The following is a 27,164-nucleotide window of genomic DNA, read 5'->3' as shown; positions in this document are numbered from 1 at the left end:
ACAAAATCGTAATTTTGAAGGCAACATCCGAGGGACCATGATGATTTAACCGAAGGGTCTTTGCTAAAGGTATCCCCACATTCGCGGGACATGACCGTATTACGTAATCGGGGGGTAACAAAGAGAGGTCCGATATCATTTATTTAAAGTCCATATTTTAACGTTCATTAGGTAATTATGATGAATCTCCACATTAAAATCAACATATTAAAATCAATACATTAAAAATTAATACATTAAAATTAATTAGGCAATCAATATGAATCTTCACATTAAAGTGAAGTAATTTAGAATCCATCTCCACGAAGGTCTCCCACACGTAAAGTGGAGTACCTGGCCGGCCGCTTCATTGGGGATACGGAAGCTTTTACACCATTCAACACACGGGTTAGAGCATTAAGATAAAATATGTTTTGACAATTGCACCATAAAAATACAACATAACAGTCAGGAATTCAGGCCAAATGATGCAGAACCATGATTAGATAAACATAAAATGGACAACAAAGAGACAAAGCAGCCGCTGTCCTGTTCGCCTCTGCTTCGCCTAGCGAAGGCTCAGCGAATGCTCGCTGCAGGCTCGCTTAGCGATGAGCTAGCGAGCGGCCACGGGTTTGGAGTTTGACAGCAGCATGACTTCCGAAAACCTGCACTCTTATGGCATTTGATCCCAGACATAGCATAGACAATTATACAGGATGTTCATACTTAGATTCACATACGAAATCGAATTACATATCGAAACTTTAATCGGAATGCATCATGTATGTAAAGAATATCAATTGGAAACGTAAAACAGCGGTGATATGCCAACCTGTGTGCAATTGCGATATTGAAAGGGACTGATCGTTTGGATGCCGGATTGAGTTGGGCGGCGGTAGTTTCGGTGCGGATGGGCTGCCTTCAGGTTAGCAGGGTTTTTGCACCAGGGTTTCCGTCCTTCGTCTTGGTCTCTCCGTTTCGGTGTCCGTCTGTCTGTGTCTGTGTCGGTGTCGGTGTTCTCTCTTTTGGTCTGTGTGTTATTTTCGGGGCTGAGGAGCTGGTATTTATAGTAGTAGTGGTAGTGACCTAATGGGCTTAAAATGAGGTCCAAAACTTCAGATTTTCACAAGCTTCGCTAGGCGAAGGAATTGCTCGCCTAGCGAGCAAGCTATTTTGGGCTTTTTTTCTGGATCTGATGCTTCGCTGGGCGAGTGTCATGACGAAGTGTTCGCTAGGCGAAGGAATTGCTCGCCTAGCGAGCAAGCTATTTTGGGCCGTCTTTGGATTGGGCCTGTTGTGAGCTGGGCTTTCGTTCCTTTAGAGTCAGTGCCTTGCAAAACAAGTCGGAATGCCTTGAAAGATGCCTTGTAATATCAACGGGCAAATTTTGGGGTATGACAGCTGCCCCTGTTCAATATTCTTGAGCCGAGAGGGTAGAATGGTATGTGCCGTTCGTGGTCTGGAGGTGAAAGATTATTGAACACTAGAATGCCCCGAAAATTTGCGCTTGTCCATTAGTCGTGATGGAGATGGGCTTACAGATGCCATCCAGGTAGTTGGATGATGAGGGCTCCCGATTGCGTCGTACGTTAGACGATACCTGGAGACATGGATGTCATACCGGGTCATACGCTAGACCGTATAGTGAATCATCCATCATGCTGTTGACTTTGCTGGGGAGTCAGAGTATGCTATATACTGCTGGGGATGAGGGATCAGAATGGATCATACACTGGACCGTATCTGAATACCAGAGTGAGCTGTTCGTTAGGCGGATGACTTTGCCGAGGATGAAAAATCAGAACGGATCGTACGCTAGATCGTCTCTGAGTTGAAGATCCAAATGGGCCTTATGATAGACTGTATTGGAGTTGCAGGATGAGTCGTCCGTTAGGCTGTGTCTGATGATGAAAGGGGGGCAGTCGTACGCTAGACTACAATTCAGAAATGTACCTGTCACTAGGTAGCATCTGAGTAACAGAATGAGCCGTCCGTTAGGCTGAATCTGCTTCAAAGGGAGTAGTCGTATACTAGACTACCATTCAGAAATGTACCTGTCCTAAGGTAGCATCTGAGGAGATGAAGGTCTAACTTGGTCGTACATTAAACCATACTTGAGTTGTTGAAGATCAGAATGGATCATACGTTAGATCGTATCTGAGCTGAAGGTCCAAATGGGTCGTACGTTAGACCGTATTGGAGTTGCAGAATGAACCGTACGTTAGGTTGTATCTGAAAAAGAAAGTAGTCGTACGCTAGACTACACCCCGGAATGTACCGTACGCTAGGCAGCATCTGAGGATTTGAGCATCCAAATGGGTCGTACGTTAGACCGTATTGGAGTTGTTGAAAGTCAGAATGGATCGTACGTTAGACCGTATCTGAGCTGAAGGTCCAAATGGGTCGTACGTTAGACCGTATTGGAGTTGCAGAATGAACCGTACGTTAGGTTGTATCTGAAAAAGAAAGTAGTCGTACACTAGACTACACCCCGGAATGTACCGTACGCTAGGCAGCATCTGAGGATTTGAGCATCCAAATGGGTCGTACGTTAGACCGTATTGGAGTCGGTTGAAAGTCAGAATGGATCGTACGTTAGACCGTATCTGAGCTGAAGGAGTCATATGTTGGGCTGAATCAGAATGAACCGTACGTCAGGCTGTATCTGATAATATTTGTCGTATTTGCAGTGACTATCTGGGGTGGGCTTAGAGATGCCACCATTGGGAGGATGTCAGAACGTTCGTCGGATGGATTATATCTGAGAGCTGTATTCGAATCTTGAATGTGATCAGGGGGATAATCAGCCTGAAAAATAAAGTTAGATCCATGCAATGTCATGATGCATGAGATGCTTTATGCTCGCGAACATGGTATGCATATACATGCTATGAAATGATGTAAAGTATATGATGCGGAATGAAGTAAATGTGAGCATTGTATGCAGGTATGTAATATGAAATGATGTAATGAATGCACTATGCGTCTGAACATTCTTCCAGGGAACTCTACTGGGGAAATAAATCTCAGTCTGCTGGTCGGAGACATTGGTATTGATGACCCTGTCTCGGCTGGGAGACTTGACTTCTGTCTGATGGTAGAAACATTCAACAGAGCCTGGCTGGGGATGGAAGAGATGACCTGTCGGTATGGTGGTGCCGACCTCTTCTGGGGAATAATTGGTGTTGCCGGGGAATCGAATTAGCAACGGATTCATTGGAAAGCGTGTTTAGACCTTCTCCTTGGTCCTGAAGTCTCGTAGTAATTGCAATTTCCATTTCAGGCATGTATTTTTGATAAACATTGATCATGTTCAAATGCATATATCAATTCAAATTAAATCAATGGACGTTTATGCAAACAAAACAGAAAAATGAAATAAAAATTGCATTGATTTTTTTGAAAAAGGGCCTACGAACAGGCAATTCGTGTACAAGGAGACAGAAATCCTAGAAAGAGGAAATTGTCAAGAAAACAAAGAGAAAGCTATGCAGAAAAAGTCCTATCGATTTTAATTCCACTACTGTCATTATATCTTCAAGCATCTCATCCCCTGCTGTCGGATGGAGGTGATTGGCTTGTTCAGTCCCTTGAACTTGGTTGAAGCTGACAGAGAACAGGGCATAGTCATACGCTTTAATCCCTAATTTTTGCCTGGACCGCCTTTTCAGGTTTTCAGTCCACCGGGATACCCTTTTTTGCCCAAGCCGCCTTTTCAGGTTTTCGACTTGCCGGGTGTACATTTTTATATGTTTATCCCTAATTTTTGCCCGAACCCTTTTGGTTCGCCGGGATGCCCTTACTTTTGCCTAGGTACGTCGACCTAGCGGGTCTCTGTTATGCGTAGTATTTTTTAACTATGTCCGCGTTCACAGGATGCGGGAAGTCTTCGCCATCCATTGTAGCAAGTATCATGGCTCCACCGGAGAATACCTTCTTAACCACAAATGGCCCTTCGTATGTGGGAGTCCACTTGCCTCTGGGATCCCCTTGTGGTAGAATGATACGCTTGATCACCAAGTCGCCAACTTGATACACCTGTCTCTTGACTCTTTTGTTAAATGCTTGGGTCATGCGCTTCTGATATATCTGCCCGTGACAAACAGCCGCAAGTCTCTTCTCATCAATCAAATTTATCTGATCGAGCCGGGTCTGAATCCATTCATCCTCGCCTAAACCCGCCTCTTTCATGATTCTTAGAGAGGGAATCTGGACTTCCATTGGTAAAACGGCTTCCGTTCCGTAGACTAAAGAGAAAGGGGTTGCCCCTGTCGAAGTGCGTACTGAAGTGCGATAACCATGGAGAGCAAATGGTAACATCTCATGCCAGTCTTTGTACGTTACTGTCATCTTTTGTATGATCTTCTTGATGTTCTTATTAGCAGCCTCTACGGCGCCATTCATCTTTGGCCGGTACGGGGAAGAGTTATGGTGTTTAATTTTGAACTGCGTGCAGAGTTCAGTAATCATCTTGTTGTTCAAATTAGTACCATTGTCAGTGATAATTCTTTCAGGGATGCCGTATCGACAAATAAGGCTATTCTTGATGAACCGTGCCACCACATTCTTGGTGACAGAAGCGAATGAGGCTGCCTCTACCCACTTGGTGAAGTAATCAATAGCGACGAGAATGAAGCGATGTCCATTAGAAGCCGTGGGTTTAATCTCTCCAATCATATCGATGCCCCACATTGCAAAGGGCCAAGGCACTGTCAACACGTTCAATGGAGCAGGAGGCACATGTACTTTGTCCGCATAGATCTGACACTTGTGACAGGTTCTGGAGTGATGGTGGCAATCAGCTTCCATGGTAGACCAATAATACCCTGATCTCAGAATCTTCTTAGCCATTGTATGTCCATTAGAATGAGTCCCAAAAATACCGTCATGCATGTCTTCCATAATCCTTTCTGCTTCCCTTCTATCCACACAGCGAAGCAGAGTCGAATCATGATTACGTTTGTATAATACTCCATTACTCAGAAAGAATTTAGCGGAGAACTTCCTCAGGAATTTTCTGTCATTGATGGATGCCCCTTCAGGGTATTCCTGAGCTCCTAAATATCTTTTCACGTCGTGGAACCAAGGTTTCCCCTGTACCCTTTTAGTGTGAAGTTCATAACAGTGTGCTGGTTCATCTAACCGTTCAATGGTAATCCTGGGAGCTTCACCGTCCCATCTGACTCTGAACATAGATGACATGGTAGCTAATGCGTCTGCCAACTGATTCTCCTCTCGTGGAATATGTTCAAATGTAATCTCTTCAAAGTATGGGATTAATGTCATCACCCGCTCTCGATAAGGGATGAGATTCGGATGTTTAGTGTCCCATTCTCCTTTGATCTGACTAATTACCAAGGCCGAATCTCCGTACACCCTCAAAAACTTGATTCGCCAATCTATAGCAGCTTTGAGTCCCAAAATACATGCTTCATACTCAGCCATATTATTGGTACAATGAAAACATAGTCTAGCAGTGAAAGGTGTATGGTAACCTCCGGGAGAAATGATTACCACACCAACACCATGGCCTAATGCATTGGAAGATCCATCAAAAACCATAGTCCATCGGGATCCCAGTTCGGGTCCTTCGTCCGGTCTAGGTTTGTCGTAATCCGTAACAAGCATGACATCCTCATCTGGGAACTCAAAATTCATAGATTGATAATCGTCCACCGCTTGATGAGCTAAATGATCAGCGAGCACGCTTCCTTTGATTGCTTTCTGGGTAGTATACTGGATATCGTACTCCGTTAAGATCATCTGCCATCTTGCTATTCTTCCGGAGAGGGCAGGCTTCTCGAACATGTATTTGATGGGATCCATCCTAGAAATCAACAAAGTGGTATGATTCAACATATACTGTCTTAGTCGGCGAGCAGCCCAGGCCAAAGCACAGCAAGTTCTCTCGAGCAGTGAGTATCTTGTTTCACAGTCGGTGAACTTTTTGCTCAGGTAGTATATGGCATGCTCTTTTCGACCAGACTCGTCATGTTGCCCCAATACGCACCCCATTGAATTTTCTAACACGGTCAAATACATGATTAGAGGTCTTCCTTCAACTGGTGGTATCAGAATTGGAGGTTCCTGGAGATATTTCTTGATTTTGTCAAAAGCCTCTTGACATTCGTCATTCCACATCATCTCTTGATTCTTCCTCAGTAATTTGAAGATGGGTTTGCAGGTAGCGGTCAAGTGGGAGATAAATCGGGCAATGTAGTTCAAGCGTCCCAAGAAACCTCTGACCTCTTTCTCCGTATGGGGAACTGGCATTTCTTGAATAACTCTCACTTTAGCTGGGTCAACCTCAATTCCTTTACCACTGACAATAAAGCCCAAGAGTTTACCGGATCTTACTCCAAAGGTGCATTTGCTCGGATTCAATCTCAACTTGTACTTCTTCAACCTCTCGAACAGTTTGTATAAATGATCGAGATGTTCTTTTTCAGTATGAGATCTGGCTATCATGTCATCCACGTATACTTCTATTTCATGATGAATCATATCATGGAACAAAACCACCATAGCACGCTGGTACGTTGCCCCGGCGTTCTTTAAACCGAATGGCATTACTTTGTAACAGAAAGTGCCCCATTGCGTCACAAACGTAGTCTTCTCCATGTCCTCAGGTGCCATCTTAATCTGATTATAACCCGAGAATCCATCCATGAAGGAGAATATTTTGTGTTGAGCGGTGTTATCTACCAGAACATCGATGTGCGGGAGTGGAAAGTCGTCTTTGGGACTTGCTTTATTCAGGTCTCGGTAATCTACGCACATTCGCACCTTCCCATCCTTCTTTGGCACTGGCACCACATTAGCAACCCATTGAGGATAAGAAGTAACGGCTAGAAAACCGGCATTGAATTGTTTCATAACCTCGGCTTTGATTTTCTCAGACATTTCAGGACGCATGCGGCGAACCTTTTGCTTGACAGGCTGACAGTCCTCCTTCATTGGCAGACGATGCACTACTATGTTAGTATCCAATCCTGGCATGTCTTCATAAGACCAAGCGAAAACCTCTACATAGTCATGTAACATCCGAATCAATCTTTCTTTGACGCTGTTTTCCAATTCTGCTCCTATTCTGACTTCTTTTCTGTCCACTTCAGTACCTAGATTTACGGTTTCGAGTGACTCTTCATGCGGCTGTATAGTCCTTTCCTCTTGCAGTAACAGTCTGGCAAGCTCTCCAGGTACTTCACAATCTTCCTCACTTCCATCTTCGGCTTGGTAGATCGGATTTTCAAAGTCATAATGAACAGTAGCGGAATTATTATCCATAGGATCCAGAGTGGATACGGATCTGCAATTCGTTACGTGAGTGTGTGTAAGAAAGCATAGCTTGTTTGAAAGACGACAGGAAAGATAAAGAGCGCAACATTTGAATGCAACAAAGTCCATTGATTTATTGAATATGAATATGCTTATGAAATGACAAAACCCTTAACAAATTAGCTATTGTGCCCCGGGCATAGACACAATGCTTTAAGAAGTTCAGTTGAAAAATTAAAAATTTGCAATACTAAATGGACAATAACAATTACTCCTGACTAAAGGAGATCGGGATAGTGTCTTCAGCCCTCCAATTATTGAGTCCGCCACCAATTGTTGGGAAGATCCAGCTATCCAGGTCGCGATCACCGTCAGCATCTTCTACAGCATTGATTTGATCTTTGACCATCTTTTCAGAGCTAAATCCCAGACCAGATTTATCAGACTTGTAGGGTATGTTGATCAGTTGACCCCAGCCAGTACAGCCACCATCTTCAACCACAGCTTGAGCGTCCTTCAGGGAAACCATGGCAGGAGGAGCTCGAATAACCTCGGGCACAAGGGGAGTTGGCTTAAGGACAGGACGGGGTGGAGGGACCATTTCAAATGACTGAGACGGAGTCTCGAAGAATTCACCATCCATCTCGATGTATCTGAAGGTATTCACACTACTGACAATGTATTCTTCTTCCCCACACACAGTGACAATCTTTCCCTCTATTGGATATCTCAGCTTTTGATGGAGAGACGAAGCTACAGCACCTGCCTTGTGAATCCAAGGGCGTCCCAACAAGCAGGAATAGGCGGGACGAATGTTCATTACATGGAAGGTAGGGTTGAAGACTTGAGGTCCTATCTTGATAGGAAGGACTACTTCGCCATGGACAACACTCTTCGCACCATCGTAAGCACGTACCACAATGTCACTAGGCTTCAATTCAATGCCTTTACAGTCGAGTTTATCGAGCACGACTTTCGGTAGCACATTCAAAGAAGAGCCATTATCGATCAACACATGAGACAGGGTGATCCCCTTACACTCAATGGAGATATGCAGGGCTTTATTGTGATTCTTCCCTGCTGGTGTCAGGTCAGCATTGGAAAAACCTAGGCCACCGTCAACAGTCAGGTTAGCAACATAGTTCTCGAACTGATCGACGGATGTTTCCTGAGGTACATGAGCAGTCTTCAAGAACTTTATCAAGGCATTGGCATGAGATTCAGAAGATAACAACAAGGACAACATCGAGATCTTGGAAAGAGTATGCCCTAACTATTCTACCACATCAAAATCACTTTTGCGGATGATCTTCAGCACTTCTTCCATTTCTCGTTTGGCAACGTCTTCAGTAGTAGCTTCGATCGGTATCTCTGACTGAGAAGGGTCGACTGGTTCCTTTCCTCGGTTTTCGGGAACTGGAGGTGAGATCTCTGGAGAGAAGATCCTTCCGCTTCGAGTGACTTTACTAGTCCCAATAATGTCATTAGGATTAGCAGAATCACCAACTTGCTTTACGCCATGGATGTAAACATCACCTCCATAGTTCCACGGAATGGCTTTGCTTGAAGAATACGGTACTGGGCCAGGTGCGGTAATGATTAGGGGGGCTACCTTGGGCTCAGCAATAATCCTCACAGGTACTCTGGGAGCAGTAATCTTCACTGGAACTTTAGACCTTGCAATCACAGATACTTCTTCAATAGGGTTTTCCGCCTTAGAAACCCTTTGAAAGAGAATTGTGCGATCGTCCATCAGCCGTTGAATACCATTCTTCAATTTCAAACAGTCCTCGGGCCAGAGTATGCAGAGATTGCAATCTTCAGCACAACCTGGAAATAAACCAGCTTGCAATAAATTCCTCTTTATGATCGGGAGAGGAGATGTTAAGTCCGCTACAGTAATGATGAGAGAATCGTCATCGAGAGCATTAACAGCCTTGTCATGATTAGGCATAGGAGCAGTGATGACATTAGGAGTCTCCGGAGGCTCGAACTCAATTTCCCCAGCGTCGATCATGTCCTGAATTTTATTCTTTAACAGCCAACAATCGTTTGTATCATGCCCGGGGCTATCGGAGTGATATGCACACCTGGCATTGGGATTATAACGAGGCGAAGCAGTGTTGACATTTGCAGGAGGACCTCTGAGAGTGATTAAGTTTACCTTTAGCATACTTTGCAGTGCTTGTGCTAAAGTCATATTGAGCTTAGTAAACTGCCTTCTTGGTCTGTCTTGTCTTTGCTGGAAGTTTTGAGCTGGCGGGGCTGCGATTGTCACTGCTCCAACGGCATGGTCACCATTTTTCTTGTTATGATTCTTTTGACCATACACAGCATTCGATTCATTCTTCCCATGGTAGGACTTTTTACTGCTTGTAGAAGTAGTTGCCTGTAACTTTCCACTTCGAATGCCGCTCTCCACCCGTTCACCTGTCAGTATAAGTTCAGTGAAACCTGATGAAGAACTCCCCAGTAGGTGGCTGTAGAATGGGCCAGTCAGGGTACCCATGAACAGGTCTACTAATTCTCGGTTAGTCATAGGGGGTTTGACCCTGCCGGCCAAATCTCTCCATTTCTGGGCATACTCTTTGAAGCTTTCTTTAGATCCCATAGCCATATTCTGCAACTGTAACCGAGTAGGTGCTAGTTCAGAGTTATACTGGTACTGCTTATAGAAAACTGTTGCTAAATCAGTCCAGGTGCGGATGTCAGAACTTTCGAGCTGATAATACCATTCCAACTGAGTGCCAGACAGACTTTCTTGGAAGAAGTGGATCCACAGCTTCCTATCAGTGGTATGCGGCTGAATCTTTCTCACATAAGCCCTTAGATGCATCTGAGGACAGGACGCACCATCGTACTTAATGAAAGTGGGGATTTTGAATTTGCGAGGAATGGTCACATCGGAGACCAGACCCAAACTTCCGAAATCCAGACCGGGCGCCTTCTGACCCTCCATAGCTAGCATGCGTTCTTCCAGCAATTTGTACTTATCATCTCTTGGAGAGTACTGTTCATTTTCATACTCTTCATCGTCGTCCTCAGGGTTGGAGAAATCAGCATTCTCTTCCTCTGAATCATTCTCCGCCCCCTCTTCTGGGCCATTCGGGATTCCAAATTTGATTCCCGTAGCCTGTCCTTTACGCCTTCTTCCCGGGTTAATGAAACTCACAGCTTTCTTGTCTTTCTTCTTTTCGACCAAAAGAGCCTTCAGTTCCTCCTGCCCCTTGGATAAGCTTAGCATCATCTCCTTGAATTGAGCATTCTGAGTCTGGAGATCTTTGACAGTTTGTTCGAGATCCATTTTTTTGTGTAAGAGGTAGACCGTGAGAATATGGTCCTTTAGAATACCTGTTATGCAATGTTATGTTATGATATGTTATGTTATGCTATGCAATGCATGAAATGTCTTCAAGGACTTGCGGAATTTAACTTTGCGTAAATCGCCAACAAGAGAGAAATGTTTATTGCTAATTTTTTTGATCAATGTTCATTACAAAAGGAATAATACTAAAAATACAATGAAAGCTCAAGTCTCCCAGGGGCGACTTCTTTTTGGGCGAAGATAGGCATTGAGTCTTCGTTCTTCATTAAGCTGGCTGGTGAGCTCTAATACTTTCTTCCTTTCTGCATTGAACTGAGCTTCGAAAGTATCTCTCTCCTCTCTCAACTGGGTCCAGGATCTTTTCAATTCCTCAACATCGGTAGGCATATCTGGGTAAGAAATGATCTGGGCAGTACCTCCTTCGACCTCTGATTCAACAATCAATGGTCCGACTGCAAGATATGGCATGACAAGTTCGCGAGCTCTGGCGCGTACCCATCTGAGATAAGGCTCCATAGGAATAGAATTTTTCTGTCCTAAAGTGCTTCTTTTCACCATGCCCCAAACTCGTATAAACCTTTGGCGGAGACCTTGAGAGTCATTGTCATAGTCAAACACTATACCTTGAATAATCATTTCATGTGGACCATCTCTTCGAGCATGCCCAAACTGACGTAGGGCTAAGGCAGGATTATAAGTAATACCTCCTCTTATCCCCATGAGGGGTACATTAGGGAATTCTCCACAACGGTCGATGATGATAACATCTTCTCTGAGGTTAGAACACCACCGGATGTCTGAATGGGAGAGGGCCATTATCCTTTGAGACCATTTCTGATTTTGATCATTCTTCAAGATTGATTGAGGAAGGTGCGAAATAAACCACCTAGACAACAAAGGTACGCAACATATGAGAGTCCCTTGCTTCTTCATGGTACGAGTGTGGAGGGAATGCAAAATGTCTCCCAGCAAGGTAGGTACAGGGTTATGAGTGAGAAATATCTTAATAGCATTCATGTCTATGAATTGGTCTGGATTAGGGAATAACACCAAGCCATAGATTAGCAATGCTAGAACATCTTCAAAAGCATGGACATTCATAACTTTTAGGAACTCTCGGGCCTTACTTATTAGAAATTTGGCAAGTAAGCCCTTCACTCCACTCCTTGTTACCCAATTAGTTTCAATGTCGGACTTTGTCATGTGTAAAGCTGCGGCAACTTCTTCAGACTTTGGCATCTTTTCCAGACCACTGAAAGGTATTTGATCAAGGATAGGTATCCCAAGCAGTCTGGAGAATTCTTCCAGTGTAGGTACCAACTGATAATCTGGGAATGTGAAGCAGTGATGTTTAGGATCGAAGAACTGGAATAGGACTCTCATCATATCTTCTTTGAAACCCGTGGTAACCAAATTGAGGAGATGACCATGTTTCTTGTTGAACTGAGCATGATCGGGAAGTTCTGACACTAAATCCTTGAGTTGAGGAGGGATTGCTACAAGATTAATCCGGATAGTCTTCCTGGAAGCCATAACCTGTGCAACAGAGCAAAGCTAAATCCCTAAGTCCTTGAAACGGTTAGTATAATGCCATGATGTTATGATGTTATGATGTTATGATGTTATGATGTTATGTAAGCACAGACATGTCACACAACAATCATTCCTAGGTTTTAAGGCTTGCATGAGTTCTACAGGTAAGTACCCTCCCCACTGAAGTTTGGTTGGTTCAACCTGTCCTAGAATAGTAACCGGGTTCTAGAAGGATCTCAAATCACTGACCTTTCTTTAAGTCCACTTCAGTGCAACACCAAGTGGTTGACCAAAGCTTCCCTAAAGTCCAATCTCAAAGAGTGTAGTATCGAGTATCAACCAACCCCAGTCGGAACCGAAGTCAGTTATCTCACTACTTTCTAGTGGCTAGGATGAGTCAATTAGGGTTCTAAAGGTCTGGTTAATGCTTTGATGACACCACGCGAATGCCAAATTTTTCCTCAAGTGAACATGAGGAACATCAGAACATCCAAAGTGTCACATTAACCGTAGCTATCATTTTAACCATTCCAGTATACGCCGGATAGTCGCGATGATCTATTGCTACTTACCTAAGGTACACTAGATCCGGGTGTAGGATCTTTCACTCAACAATTCCCTTAAAAGAAGGAACAATTAGGAAAACATAGATGATTTTTTTTTTAAGATGGACCTCTCTTTATTAGTCCCCAGCAGAGTCGCCAGTTCTGTCATACGGTGAACTGGACCTTTTGTTTTTTATCGCAATGTCGCGGTTAGCAAGAGTCGCCACCGACTTTTCTTTTATCCCATAAGGAAAGGTGGAAAAGAACAGGAAAGACCTTAATTTAGATTCTTAGGTTCGGGAGGTACGTTATACAAAGGGAAGGTATTAGCACCCTTCGTATCCATGGTTATCCATGGGCTCTTAATTGCTCAATCATTTATGTTTTCCTTGTTTGAAAAAGTGTTTTGAGAAATGTGTGAAAAATGTTTGGAAAATGAGAATTTAACTTTGTAATGATCCTTGCATGAATGTATACAAAGTGGTTATCTCATTTAGATTTGAAAGTTATTTAGAAAAATATAACTCAGCAATGATCCTAGTACGGATGTATGCTAAGTGGTGATTTTCCAAAAGGATGTTTGAAATGTGTAAGGTGGGAAAAATATTTTAGGTTATGAATGAGCAGTTAAGGGTTGTACCTGTCCGAGGTCTTTCCCGTCATTTCCTATCCTTGTGAGGGTAAAACTGTCCTTACTATTGAGAAGCAAGTAGTTTTATCCTTGGGATGTAGGAGGGTCATCGTAGGGTCATCGGCTGGTCATTGAAGGCAACAGTTGTGAGGATACCTTGGCATTCGAAGGGACTATCATCATTTAACCGTAGGCTACACCGAAGGGTCATCGAGGGACAAAATCGTAATTTTGAAGGCAACATCCGAGGGACCATGATGATTTAACCGAAGGGTCTTTGCTAAAGGTATCCCCACATTCGCGGGACATGACCGTATTACGTAATCGGGGGGTAACAAAGAGAGGTCCGATATCATTTATTTAAAGTCCATATTTTAACGTTCATTAGGTAATTATGATGAATCTCCACATTAAAATCAACATATTAAAATCAATACATTAAAAATTAATACATTAAAATTAATTAGGCAATCAATATGAATCTTCACATTAAAGTGAAGTAATTTAGAATCCATCTCCACGAAGGTCTCCCACACGTAAAGTGGAGTACCTGGCCGGCCGCTTCATTGGGGATACGGAAGCTTTTACACCATTCAACACACGGGTTAGAGCATTAAGATAAAATATGTTTTGACAATTGCACCATAAAAATACAACATAACAGTCAGGAATTCAGGCCAAATGATGCAGAACCATGATTAGATAAACATAAAATGGACAACAAAGAGACAAAGCAGCCGCTGTCCTGTTCGCCTCTGCTTCGCCTAGCGAAGGCTCAGCGAATGCTCGCTGCAGGCTCGCTTAGCGATGAGCTAGCGAGCGGCCACGGGTTTGGAGTTTGACAGCAGCATGACTTCCGAAAACCTGCACTCTTATGGCATTTGATCCCAGGCATAGCATAGACAATTATACAGGATGTTCATACTTAGATTCACATACGAAATCGAATTACATATCGAAACTTTAATCGGATGCATCATGTATGTAAAGAATATCAATTGGAAACGTAAAACAGCGGTGATATGCCAACCTGTGTGCAATTGCGATATTGAAAGGGACTGATCGTTTGGATGCCGGATTGAGTTGGGCGGCGGTAGTTTCGGTGCGGATGGGCTGCCTTCAGGTTAGCAGGGTTTTTGCACCAGGGTTTCCGTCCTTCGTCTTGGTCTCTCCGTTTCGGTGTCCGTCCGTCTGTGTCTGTGTCGGTGTCGGTGTTCTCTCTTTTGGTCTGTGTGTTATTTTCGGGGCTGAGGAGCTGGTATTTATAGTAGTAGTGGTAGTGACCTAATGGGCTTAAAATGAGGTCCAAAACTTCAGATTTTCGCAAGCTTCGCTAGGCGAAGGAATTGCTCGCCTAGCGAGCAAGCTATTTTGGGCTTTTTTTCTGGATCTGATGCTTCGCTGGGCGAGTGTCATGACGAAGTGTTCGCTAGGCGAAGGAATTGCTCGCCTAGCGAGCAAGCTATTTTGGGCCGTCTTTGGATTGGGCCTGTTGTGAGCTGGGCTTTCGTTCCTTTAGAGTCAGTGCCTTGCAAAACAAGTCGGAATGCCTTGAAAGATGCCTTGTAATATCAACGGGCAAATTTTGGGGTATGACACAACCCCAAATGGCTATCCCTACTAGGAGGACCGTTGCTAGGGATTGTTTTCAGCTTTACCTAGCTGAAAAGTCACGTCTTAAAGCCTTTTTTAAATCTGATTGTACTAGGGTTGCACTAACCACAGACTGTTGGACTTCGATACAAAACCTTAGTTATATGGCCACCACTGCACACTTCATTGACACTGCTTGGAAGTACCAAAAAAAAAATTATTAGTTTCTCTTTAGTTCCAAATCACAAAGGTGATACCATTGGCATGAAAGTCGAGGACGTTTTGAGGGAATGGGGGCTTAGGAAAGTGTCTACAATTACCCTGGATAACGCAACAGCAAATGATGTGGCTGTGAGTTATTTGGATAGAAGACTTAAGAGAAAGAATGCTTTACTGGGTGTAGGTGATTATTTGCATATGAGGTGTGCTGCCCATGTCTTGAACTTGGTAGTGAGAGATGGTGAAAAAGAACATGAAGGGTCTATTGAATCAGTTCGCACTGCTGTTAGGTTTGTAAGGTCTTCTCCACAAAGAGCTATGAAGTTTAAGGAGTGTGTTGAACTTGCGGGCATAACTTGTAAAAAAAAACTTTGTCTTGATGTTTCTACAAGGGGGAATTCCACTTACCTAATGTTGGATGCTGCTGAAAAGTTTGAAGCTGCATTTGACAATATGATTGATGAGGATCCTGGATACATCGAATATTTTGACCTCCTTACCGGTCCACCCGGTTCTCAGGATTGGAAAAAAGTTAGGGCTTTTATGGTTTTTGTAAGACCCCAATTTTGGCCCTAAGATCCCTCATGGCCCATATCATATCATATCATGGCCTCAAGGATCATTGCATGCCCTAGCTTCCCTCCTAGTGGGTGGGTTGCCTTGTGAGTTTGATTCTTGATCACCAAGCATGTTTTGCATTTGTATATCATTGCTTTTCATATGTTTACTAACCAAAAAGTACAAAAATATTGTCATTCTAACCTTGTTACTTGCAGCTGAAGCAATCATCAACAATTAGGTCAAAATCAGTCAAAATCAGGCATTGCAGTGGATGGTGGCCATTCTTGCAGAATTTGGGCACCATGATCAATAATCAAGAGTTCATATGACTTATGACATCATTTGGAATCAAAATATCAAGGAATTAGGGTTTGGAATTCACCAGAAGGTGCTTCAGTCATCCAAAACCCTAGAAAGTCAAACTTGGTCAACTAAGCATTTAATCAGTGATTTGATGGTGGGATTTGGTCTGAGAGGTCTCATTCATGCCTATACAAGCTTCATATATCATGTCAAGCATCCACAGTGAAGAAAATAAAGTCAGACAAGAAATTTCCAAAAATAGAAAGTTGACCTGTAATTCAAATTTGCCAAAAATGGAAACTTCTTGATCCTAAACTTACATCATGATACAAGCTTCAAATGAATTTTTGCCCAACATGAAAGTTGAAGATCTTGTTCTCCCATTTCCAAAAAGTCCAAGAACACTCAATTCCCATGTGTGGTTGGCAAGTTATGACCAATTCAATCTCAAAAATTTGTGAACTTCAAAAGGCCATATCTCTCAAACCATTTGGCCAAATTTGGTGAGGTTTTTTCCAACAAGTCATATTTAACCTCCTCTTTCCAAAAATTCCATCCTCATTCACCAAAACTTCACCATTCAAAATGGCCTTTTTGGACTTGCATTATTTAATTTCAAGTGTAGTTAAAATTTGACTTTTCCAAATATTGATTTTTAAGCATTTTGGCCAATTGGAAACATTTTGAAATGTTATTTGAAGCATGCTTGAGGCCCAAACTCGGGCAGAACACACACCCTCCTTGCCACTTGGTGAAATTTAGCAAAATGGCAAAATTGGTTCATTTAAGCTAATGTTGATTAACACTTGATTAGGGAAGCTAAAACAGAAGTATATAACATCATTTTCTGTCCAAAAACCCTAGCAGCAACTATCAATTGCACACAGAAAAACTCTCACTCTCAAAAACCTCATTTCCATATTTTTGAAACTTTGGCTGAAAAATTCAAAAGAACCACGAGCTAGCTTTCATTGCTTCATCATCCATCATCGTTGTGAGCTGTTTCCAAGCATAAAACACCAACTGGAAGCTCTTTTCGAGCTCTGTTTTCTCCAAGTTCATCAATGGTGATTTTCAATCTGAGCTATTCCCAGGGTCTTTGAGCTACAAGCCTTTCTCCATTCATCATTTCAAAGCATAAGGAGCATCTGTTTTGACCTCTTGCAACCAGAAAACCACATTCCAACTCAGCTCTTCAAATCTGGTAGGTATTTCGATTCTCTCATTTCTTAAAACCATTACATGCTTCTTATAGATCTCCATTCCATGAGCATTTTGAGCTTTGATTCACATAAAATGGTTGAGTATTGAGTGAATAATTTGGTTTTTAAAGATTGATGTTCATATGATGTTTTGTTTGATTCTTCCATACGAGCTCGAATTAATGCAAATGGTTTTTGGAATCTTGTTGTACATGGCTTGTTGGTTCGATTGATGTATTTGTTACTCATTTCTGGAACAAATTTTTGCTGCACGATTTTGGAGATGATGATGAACACTGTGCATGCCAAACCCTAGATTTCCAGATTTCTCTCTTCCTGTTCACGTACGCATGAGCTCGTTTTACTGTACCATCGCCCCATGACCAATCAGAACATTTCCCTGGCTGAGCTTAAACGCGGCGTTTTGTTTAGTTGGGCCTATAATTGCAAAAATGCCATCGGTCCCATTATTTTAAATTAATTCATTTTATTAGTTCAATGTTTATTGCATTTTGGTTCAACAACTTACAAAATTCATAACTCATCCATTTTAATTCCAAAATTCATGGGAATTTCTGCATTGTGTTCATCTTGATGTCTAGTATTTTATCATGATTTTTCCAGAATTTTTGCATGATCGAATTTTTAATGGTATTAGGGTTTTGTTCATGTGTCATTATTTTGTACCCTTTGCCAAATCCTTTGTGAAATGATGATGCATTATCCAATGGCCCTGAAATTCTTTGTGCTCAAACTAGACTCATCCATGGTGATTTTAGTGTAGAGTTTGTGAATTTATCTTATCTGGTCATTGAGTTATGAATTTTTGAATTAGGGTGTGACAATTTGTGTCACACCATTGATATGCAACTTCATGATTTTTGATACCATGATTCCTGACCTCCAATTGATGTGAATTTTTGCATGAACCTACTCTTGTATGTCTAGTTTACATGTGAATTTTCTTGGAATTATTTGTGGCATTTTCAAATTGTTTGAGATTTTCTCCCCTGTTTGACCAAAATGTTGACTTGTGTGATACATGTTGCCATTTCATTTGTGAAATTCTCATACTTTATTGGATGAACATGAAATTTTACATGTGATTACTAGACATCTTAAGCTTTGCCATGGTGTTGATCCCATTCATTTATCATATGTTATCACTGATTTATGAATTTTTGAAGTTGATACATGTTTGGTTGACTTCTTTGAGCATGCTTAAACTTGCTTTGACTTTCTGATTTTCATTGACTATCTTCCCATGATCCAAATGAGCTGAAATTTGATATGCATGTCATGTTATGGATTATGATTGATCATGAATTATTTGATGATTTTTGGAATTGATTATGATTGGTTTTGAGCTAAGTCTTTCTGTTGACTTCTATGAGCTTTCATTTGCCATGCTTTGACTTCTTTTGCTTATGAAATCATGATGATGAATGATATGAATGTGGGACCAATTGAGTTTGCTTCTTGATTGTTTAAACTTGATTTTGGTTGAATATCACTTGCTGTTTGGACTTTCTCATCCTCTTTTGACCCTAGGCTTGTCCTAGTGGTCTTGTTGCTTATGTTTGAGTTCATGTTTTCAGGTTGAGAAGCAATTGCCTCAAAGAACTTATACAATTTGATTGAGCTTGATTGTTTATCATGAGCTAACCTCTTTGTTTTGTAGGTGGCTTGACTCATATGATTTGAGTCTTGTGCTTTGCACATTCATCTGATTATGTTGACTGTTAATTCTATTCTCATTTTACTTTGACTTTGAGTTGTGTACTGATTCTGTTTGACTATTTCAGGTATCTTTAGTTGCTTAGTTCTTTAAGAACTTGCTTTGCTTTGCTTAATAGCAATTTGCATTGAGGTATAATTCCTTATCTTCATGTAGTCTGGAAGACCTGGCCTGTTACTTGGCCAGGCAACTGTCTGAAGTCCTCCTTAAGAGGCAATGCTTGTGTGTGTTTACATTTGTCCCAAGCAGGAAAAGTCCTTTAAATAAGGCAATTGGTAGATCAAAGAGATAAGCAACCTATCTCCTACTATTCTGTGAGTCTTCTCCTTGCTCCCATTACATGGTTGTAGCATTGAGATCCAAACCCAAGATCTATAGAGTCTTATCTGTGGAGAGAGTTCCCACTTTCTGAACTCCCACACCTTCTGATATTCAAATGCTCTCCCTGACCAGGGATAAGAGCAATGAGGCACACCCCTCATATCCTTTCATCTGCTTCACCTTATCCCATCAATGGCAAGGTTAAGAGCACCATTGACCCTATTCCAGTTGGCTTCAATGCCTAACCCTTTGTATGAGCCTCATTGTTTGGTTATAGTGTGTGCTGAATGCTTTCATTGATTGATCACTTGCTTCATATACACATGTTTGCTTGCATGCTTTGTATACTCATCATCATTTATTGCTCATTAATGCATGATCATTACATTTGTCTCTGTGACATTATCATTGTTGTTTACCCATTGAGGACAATTGTAAGACCATCCATTGGCTATTGTTCCTATGATATGGAAGTGAGTATAAGACCATCACCTTGGCCACTCATCTTATCTTTGCTTGATGCATTTGATTGTATGTGAGGATGCAATTATAAGTCCCTGTAAGTCGACATTTGCTTTCCTATGATCACATGTTGCTTTGTTTGTTTGTATGTGAGGATACAATTGTAAGTCCCTGCAAGTTGGCATTTGTTTTCCTAGGATCATACTGTGGAGGTTAGAGTAAGCCCAGACAGATTGGCATCTGACATCCATGTTTGCTTTTCTTTGTTTATGTGAGGATGCAATTGTAAGTCCCTGCAAGTTGGCATTTGTATTCCTAGGATCATATGTTGGATATTGGTATAAGTCCAGACAGATTGGCATCCGGTATCCAAGTTTCTTTTTGTTTTAGGAGATTAGTGTAAGTCCATTGAGTGGCTTCTGATATCCAGTTCTGTTTTAGGAGATTGGTATAAGCCCAGTGATTGGCATCCGATATCCGCTTTTGTTGACTTTCTTGTTTGTTTGTTATTATCCATTGCTTATTCCAAAGGACACACTTGAGTCATCTTCTATATGATTTCAAGAGGTGAACCTTCTAAGAAGTTTTACAATCCATCTTCATCCATTCATCCTCATTATGCCCTAAACCTTTTCACACTTTGATTTCAAACTTGACATAGATATTGTGCAAACATCTTCATGTTTTCAAACTAAAAACCTGGACCCAAGTCCTTGACTTTTTTCAAACTCCATTTCATGATACTTCTTTGAATCAATCTTAATCATACTTTGACTCCACTTTCATAATCACAATCAATTAACTTCACTCATTCACTTGTTTTGGCTTTGTCCATTGTTAATCTTTTCATGCATTAGCCATAGGTTTCAATTATCATTGTGGTTGATGTAAACCTCACCTTATCTTTAGTGAGTCGACAGTAAGACTTCCGTACTGAAAACAGGGTTAACCCCTCTAGTACGTCGAAGCTATCCTCGCATGGTGGATGTTGGTCTTGGTCGAGTTTTCTCCCATTGATAATGAAAAGCCTCAGTGCTATTGTTTAAAATTGAATCCACCAACTTTTGGAAATCTTTTAGCTGAACTACGGCGTTTTGATCCTTACCTTTGATGGAAGGTACGTAGGCAACGGGTTCATCCGTTCAAACCCAATAATAAAAATTGTATATTCTTTTATCATCATCCCAATCATGTTTGCACAATAAATATTTCATAATAAATAACAATTTAGTACAACAAGTGTGAAAAGGGCTCCCTAGGAGTACCTAGGACGTAGTGGGTGCCTAACACCTTCCCATTGCGTAATTTACCCCTTACCCAGACTCTCTGATCTTTTTATTAGTTTTCTACGTGTAAAACTTCTTAGGCTTTTGTTCGCTTTTTAGCCAGTCCTTTGGATAAATAAAAGTGCGGTGGCGACTCGAAATCATTGTATGCTTTGCTTATGATTTAATCGATAGATCATATAGCGACGAATACACCGCTACAGAAAAGTGGCAACTCTGCTGGGGAGAGCGATCCTTGGTGGTATTGCCTACTTTTCACCCTTGTTGTGCTATATTGTTATCTGTTATATGACATATTTTTGTACAATTTGGGATCACTGTATTGATTGTAATGATTGAATTGCTTGATATACAATTGTTGTGTGCTTTGGTGATCTGTGAGATGAGTTCTATACCCGAACTCGAGTGCACTCTAGGATAGGAGAATGGCATAGTCTTGTTGACTGGTGTGGAGTATTCCTTAGCCAGTTGACTTGCGAGTCCTTTCACTTGGTGGAGGTCATGTTGAATTAATAATGTCACACAAGTTATTTGTGGTTAGGCATTATTCTTTCAATCATGTGCCGCAGAAGCCAAGGACCTTAGTTTACCAAACCCATCTTGGCCTATTTTTCGGAACGTAGTGCGGAGGTCGTTCAGATGTAAGTTCTGATGCGATTGTTACGCGATACTACACTCATGAGAGTTTCTCTTGAGAATATTTTTGGAATACGAGTATTCGTTCCTCCGATAATATTCGAAAGATGGAACGATGATTATGGGAACCTCTGATAGAACATGTCTGGCAGGTTTAAACCCTAGTACACTCCCTTTGGGTGGTTCTTAACCGAGACTCCATGCTCGTGACTCTCAGCAAACCCGTGATTCGTGGTTGAGTCGTTCAAACATTGTTAATATCAATGGAACCCGGATCAGGTGTAAAACCTAAATCCACCAAAGCGGCTGGTTGATATTAAGGATGTTTGAGCCGGTTCATGTACCGTTAATATCAATAGAACTTGGGTGTCGATAAGGTGAAAACCTAAATCCACCAAAATGGATGATTGATATTAGGGATACAATGAGCTTTCCCACGACCTTTGTTTGGTGTGCCTTGTTTGATCCTTGAGTGTGTTTGTTGCATTCATACATTCACGCATTCATCTGCACTTCATGTCATCAGAGAAAAAAAAAGAAAATTTTCAAGGAACTTAAAGGGTTTATTTGCAAAATTTTCAGACATGGAAAGACCGAAAAGGCATACAAAGAAGTACAGCTTTAAGCAGCCTGATGTAAAAGAGTTAAGGAATCTGACATCGTATGTATTAGATCCCTTGGGTTTCAAAGCTCGCTATGGGAAGCTCCTGCCTCTGCTCACCACTCAGGTTGATGAAGGTTTGATGAGTACCGTGGCTCAGTTCTACGATCCCTTGCATCATTGCTTCTTATTTCCGGACTTCCAGCTGTTGCCGACTTTGGAGGAGTATTCTCATCTCATTGGGATTCCGATTCTGGATCAAGTGCCGTTCAGTGGCCTAGAGAATATTCCATCTGCTCGAGAGATTGCTAGTCTGTTGCACATAGATGAAGATCTGATTAGAGCTAATCTGACTACCAAAGGCGGAATTCAGGGTTTTCCTTCCGAGTTCCTCATTGCCCAAGCTACCTTCTATGGGAAGGCCATGAGTGAGGATGCCTTTGAGGCTCTATTTGTGCTACTCATCTATGGATTGGTGTTGTTTCCCAACTTCGACAAGTTCGTGGACATGAACGCTATTAGGATCTTCTCAGTTCTTAATCCAGTTCCGACTTTGTTGGGCGATGCTTATGTCTCTTTGCACCTAAGGAATATGAAAGGTGGAGGAGTCGTTGTCTGCTGTTTACCCCTGCTGTACAAGTGGTTTATTTCGCACTTGCCGCAGACAGTTGCTTTCAAGGAGAACAAGGGATGTCTACGGTGGTCTCAGAGACTCATGTCTCTCACCAACGATGATATCACCTGGTATGATCGCGTGTATGATACCGTCCAGATCATCGATTATTGTGGTGAATTCCCTAATGTGCCTCTTCTTGGTACATGTGGTGGGATTACCTACAATCCTATTCTTGCACGACGTCAGCTTGGGTTCCCCCTAAAGGATAAACCTAATAGCATTCTGTTAGAAGGTGTGTTCTTTCAGGAGGGTAAAGATCCCCAAGGCCTGAAAGCCAGATTTGTCCGTGCATGGCGCAGTATCCACAAGAAGATTAGGAATGAATTGGGTCCGAAGAACTGCATTGCTTTGGAGCCATACACCTCTTGGGTCAGACAGAGAGCTGCCACCTACTTGATGCCGTATGATCATCCGAGACCTACACCGTTGGATGTGGCTGGGCCTTCAACCCTCCCTACCCAACGTGTAGAGGAGTTGAGAGAAGAAGACCTTTCGCGTGCTTGGATCCGTGAAAGGGAGGAATTGCTGCAGCAGCTCAAGGAGAAGGACGCTATGATTGAATTCCTCGAGCACCGAGTGATCGACGATCCGAACGACACTTGGACTTCTCTGCTTCCTCAGTCATCCAAATTCTGGAAGAGGAGATATGATCGATTTGCAAAGGAGAAAGCTGATATGGAAGCGGCCTATGAGAGAGAGATCAAGAAGTTGTGCACTTCTCGTCTTCCAGCATCCCGAGCTTCTAGGGATCCATAGGATGTCATTTACCTTTTCTCTTTGTAATGAATTAAAAATGCTGTATTTCTTTGTCTCAATATATTGAATGAAGTATTTTCCATGAGCAATTAAAATGTTTAAATATTCAAAATATTGCAAGTAATACCCTAAGGGTTCCTTGAAAACAAAGCATTTGCACAAGCATTTCATGCATCATTCTTGCATAAACAGGTACCCCTTTTGTTTCTGGTCTTCTGTTCCTAACCTTGTGTTCTTCATTTATTTTGAAGACAAGCTGACTCACCGGTATTATACGAGAGTCAACTCTGCAAGAGTCATGGAGCAATTGGAACAAGAGAACAGAGAATTGAAGGAAGAGGTCGCCAGACTTGGCGCTTTGATGGAGCAACTTCTTGCTGCCCAGAATCAACCTGCTCCGACGCCTGCAACTCCCGTTCAGAGGACGGTTATATCCGAAGTAGCTACTTCAACGGTGCCAGTCAGTGCTCATCAGCCTAATGCTATGCCTCCCGGTTTTCCTTGGGGGATGCCTCCAGGCTTTATGCCTGATCTGCCAGCTCCAACATTTGCTCAAATGCCGGCATCTAGCCCGGTCCCTGTTCCCGCTCCTCCTGTCGTGCATACCATGCCTAGGGTAGACGACACCATCTATCACTCTGAGGCATCTGAGGGCTCAGACGTTCATGAGAAGATGGATGCTATGAACGATCAATTTCTCGAGCTGAGAAAGGAATTGAGGACCCTCCGTGGTAAAGACCTATTCGGCAAGTCTGCAGCCGAACTCTGCCTAGTTCCCGGTGTCAAGATACCGATCAAATTCAAGGTCCCGGACTTTGAAAAATATAAGGGGAACACCTGTCCACTTGCTCACCTGGTCATGTACGCCAGGAAGATGTCAACACAGACTGATAATGATCAACTTTTGATCCATTATTTCCAAGATAGTCTGTCTGGTGCCGCACTCAGATGGTACATGAGCCTGGACAGTGCCAACATCCGATCTTTCAATGACCTTGGTGAAGCTTTCGTCAAGCAATATAAGTACAACGTCGATATGGCGCCTGACCGAGATCAACTCAGGTCCATGTCACAGAAAGATAAGGAATCGTTCAAGGAGTACGCCCAGAGATGGCGAGAGTTGGCAGCTCAAATCACTCCACCGCTTGAGGAGAAGGAAATGACCAAGATCTTTCTGAAGACTCTTGGCTCATTTTATTATGAGCGGATGGTAGCCAGCGCTCCCTCTGATTTCACCGAGATGGTGAACATGGGGATGCGTCTTGAAGAAGGTGTCCGTGAAGGACGGTTGGCCAAAGATGATGGTTCTTCCTCTAAACGATATGGGGCGTTTAAGAGGAAAGAAGGCGAAGCACATGCCGTGCAATCTCAGCCTAAACATAGAAGACCCTCTGTTCAGAGGAAGCTTGCACGTCGTGCCGGTCATCAGCACCAGGTGGCTCATATAGCACCTGTATTCAAAGATAATGCTCAGCAATATCAACATCAACAGTATCAGCATCAGCAGCAATATCAACAACCGCAGTACCAACAACAACAGCAACGTCCACAGCAACAGGCTTACCAGCCTCGTGGAAGTACAACCAATCAAGCTAACATGAATTATGATAGGAAGAGGGTCAGCTTCGATCCAATTCCTATGACATATGCAGAGCTTTATCCTTCCTTGTTGGAAAGGAAATTGGTTTCTCCCAGGGATCCTCCTGCCATTCCTGCAAATCCTCAATGGTGGTACAAACCAGACCAGCATTGTGTCTACCATTCCGGTGCTCCGGGCCATGACATAGAAAATTGCTTCCAGCTGAAGACTAAGGTGCAAGACCTTATGAGAAGTGGAATTCTGAGTTTTGAGGACTCAAGCCCGAACGTCACCAAGAACCCATTGCCGCCGCATGGGAAATCTGTGAATATGATTCAGGAATGCCTTGGGAAGTACAAGGTTAGATATGTCAGCCACATCAGGCAGTCGTTGGTTGATTTACATAAGATGTTGTGCCAGTACAGCTATTTGGAGCATAACCACGACAAGTGCCGCGTCTGTTCGGTTAACCGTTTGGGTTGCGACCAAGTCCGCAAAGAGCTTCAGAAGATGTTGAATGAGGGTACCATTGAGATTCTGCAGAATCGCAATGTTGATGAAGTCGAACCTGAAGTGAATGTCATCTCACCAGTGTTCAAGCTGCCTGAGCCCGTTGTTATTCGTTACAATAGCAACAAGCCTAAGGCTTCCCCTTCTTTGGTGATCAAACCTGCCGGCCCTGTGCCCTATTCATCTGATCGAGCTGTACCATTCCGGTACAATCCTGTTGCTGTCCAGGATGGGGTAGAAGTGCCTTTGCCTTCCACATCCGTGACCACTATCGCTGATGTAAGTGGGTTGACCCGAAGTGGTCGCGTGTTTTCTGCGCCTGCCAAAGCTTCTGCGGTTGTTTCTGAATCTGTTGAACGTCCTGTGGGAACTGCTGTTAGCATTCAGAATCCGGCACTTGATGTTGCCAAACCCTCCTCATCCGTACAGAAGACTCCTATTTCTTCAGTTGGCCCAAGTGGCATTGTTGATGAAGAATCTGATGAGATGCTGAGGCTCATCAGAAAGAGTGAGTATAATATTGTAGACCAGCTTCTACACACGCCCTCCAAGATTTCTATTCTTTCTCTGCTGCTGAATTCAGAACCCCATAGGGAGTCTCTGCAGAAAGTCTTGGACTTGGCGTATGTTGATCACGACGTCACCTTGGAGCAGTTTGATAGTATTGTTGCAAACATCACCGCTTGCAACACTTTGAGCTTTTGTGACGCTGATCTCCCTGAGGAGGGAAGAGACCACAACATGGCCTTACATATCTCAATGAATTGCAAATCTGATGCAATGTCCAATGTGCTGGTGGACACTGGATCTTCTTTAAATGTATTGCCGAAATCCACACTCTCTCGATTGTCATATCAAGGTCCTCCTATGAGGCAGAGTGGGGTTGTTGTGAAAGCATTTGATGGGTCGCGCAAGACCGTGATTGGGGAAGTCGATCTCCCTATCAAAATTGGACCAAGTGATTTCCAAGTCACCTTTCAGGTAATGGATATCCACCCATCATATAGCTGTCTCTTAGGCAGACCATGGATTCACGAGGCGGGCGCCGTGACATCCACCCTACACCAGAAGCTGAAATTTGTCAAAAACAAGAAACTGGTTGTAGTAGGGGGAGAAAAGGCTCTCCTGGTCAGCCATCTGTCTTCTTTCTCGTACATTGACGCAGAGGATGAAGTTGGAACTCAGTTCCAAGCTTTATCTATTGAAGAACCAATCGAGAAGAAGTCTCCTTCATTCACTTCCTACCGAGATGCGAAGCTGGCCATTGAATATGGTGCAGTTGCTGGATTAGGGAAAGTGCTTGAACTCGTAGACAACCGATCCCGGGCTGGCATTGGCTATGGTTCTGGGGCATGTAATGAGCAAGGTTTGTTCACAAGTGGAGGATTCATCCATGCTGATCAACCTGAAGAAGAGGAAGCTGCTGC

At 42.7% G+C, this 27,164-nt stretch overlaps 2 protein-coding genes across 4 annotated transcripts in view; both read left to right on the top strand.

The window, feature by feature from the left end:
- The window catches only part of LOC127086500 (zinc finger BED domain-containing protein DAYSLEEPER), a 19,795-nt gene extending 4,324 nt beyond the window's left edge, over window positions 1–15,471 (top strand). For all 3 annotated transcript variants that reach the window (XM_051027272.1, XM_051027273.1, XM_051027271.1), the window contains one exon: window positions 14,897–15,471. In XM_051027272.1, coding sequence (XP_050883229.1) covers window positions 14,897–15,111 — 215 coding nt within the window. In that variant the 3' untranslated portion in view covers window positions 15,112–15,471. The remainder of the gene's footprint in view (window positions 1–14,896) is intronic.
- Window positions 15,152–27,164, top strand: part of LOC127082103 (zinc finger BED domain-containing protein RICESLEEPER 1-like) — a 27,199-nt gene continuing 15,186 nt past the window's right edge. The window contains exon 1 of the mRNA XM_051022332.1: window positions 15,152–15,658. Coding sequence (XP_050878289.1) covers window positions 15,152–15,658 — 507 coding nt within the window. The remainder of the gene's footprint in view (window positions 15,659–27,164) is intronic.

The sequence above is a fragment of the Lathyrus oleraceus genome, chromosome 5 (genome assembly GCF_024323335.1).
Source record: "Lathyrus oleraceus cultivar Zhongwan6 chromosome 5, CAAS_Psat_ZW6_1.0, whole genome shotgun sequence".
NCBI classification, from domain to species: Eukaryota; Viridiplantae; Streptophyta; class Magnoliopsida; order Fabales; family Fabaceae; genus Lathyrus; species Lathyrus oleraceus.
Note: the sequence above shows the minus strand (reverse complement) of the source record. Positions and strands in the feature narration are given on the sequence as shown.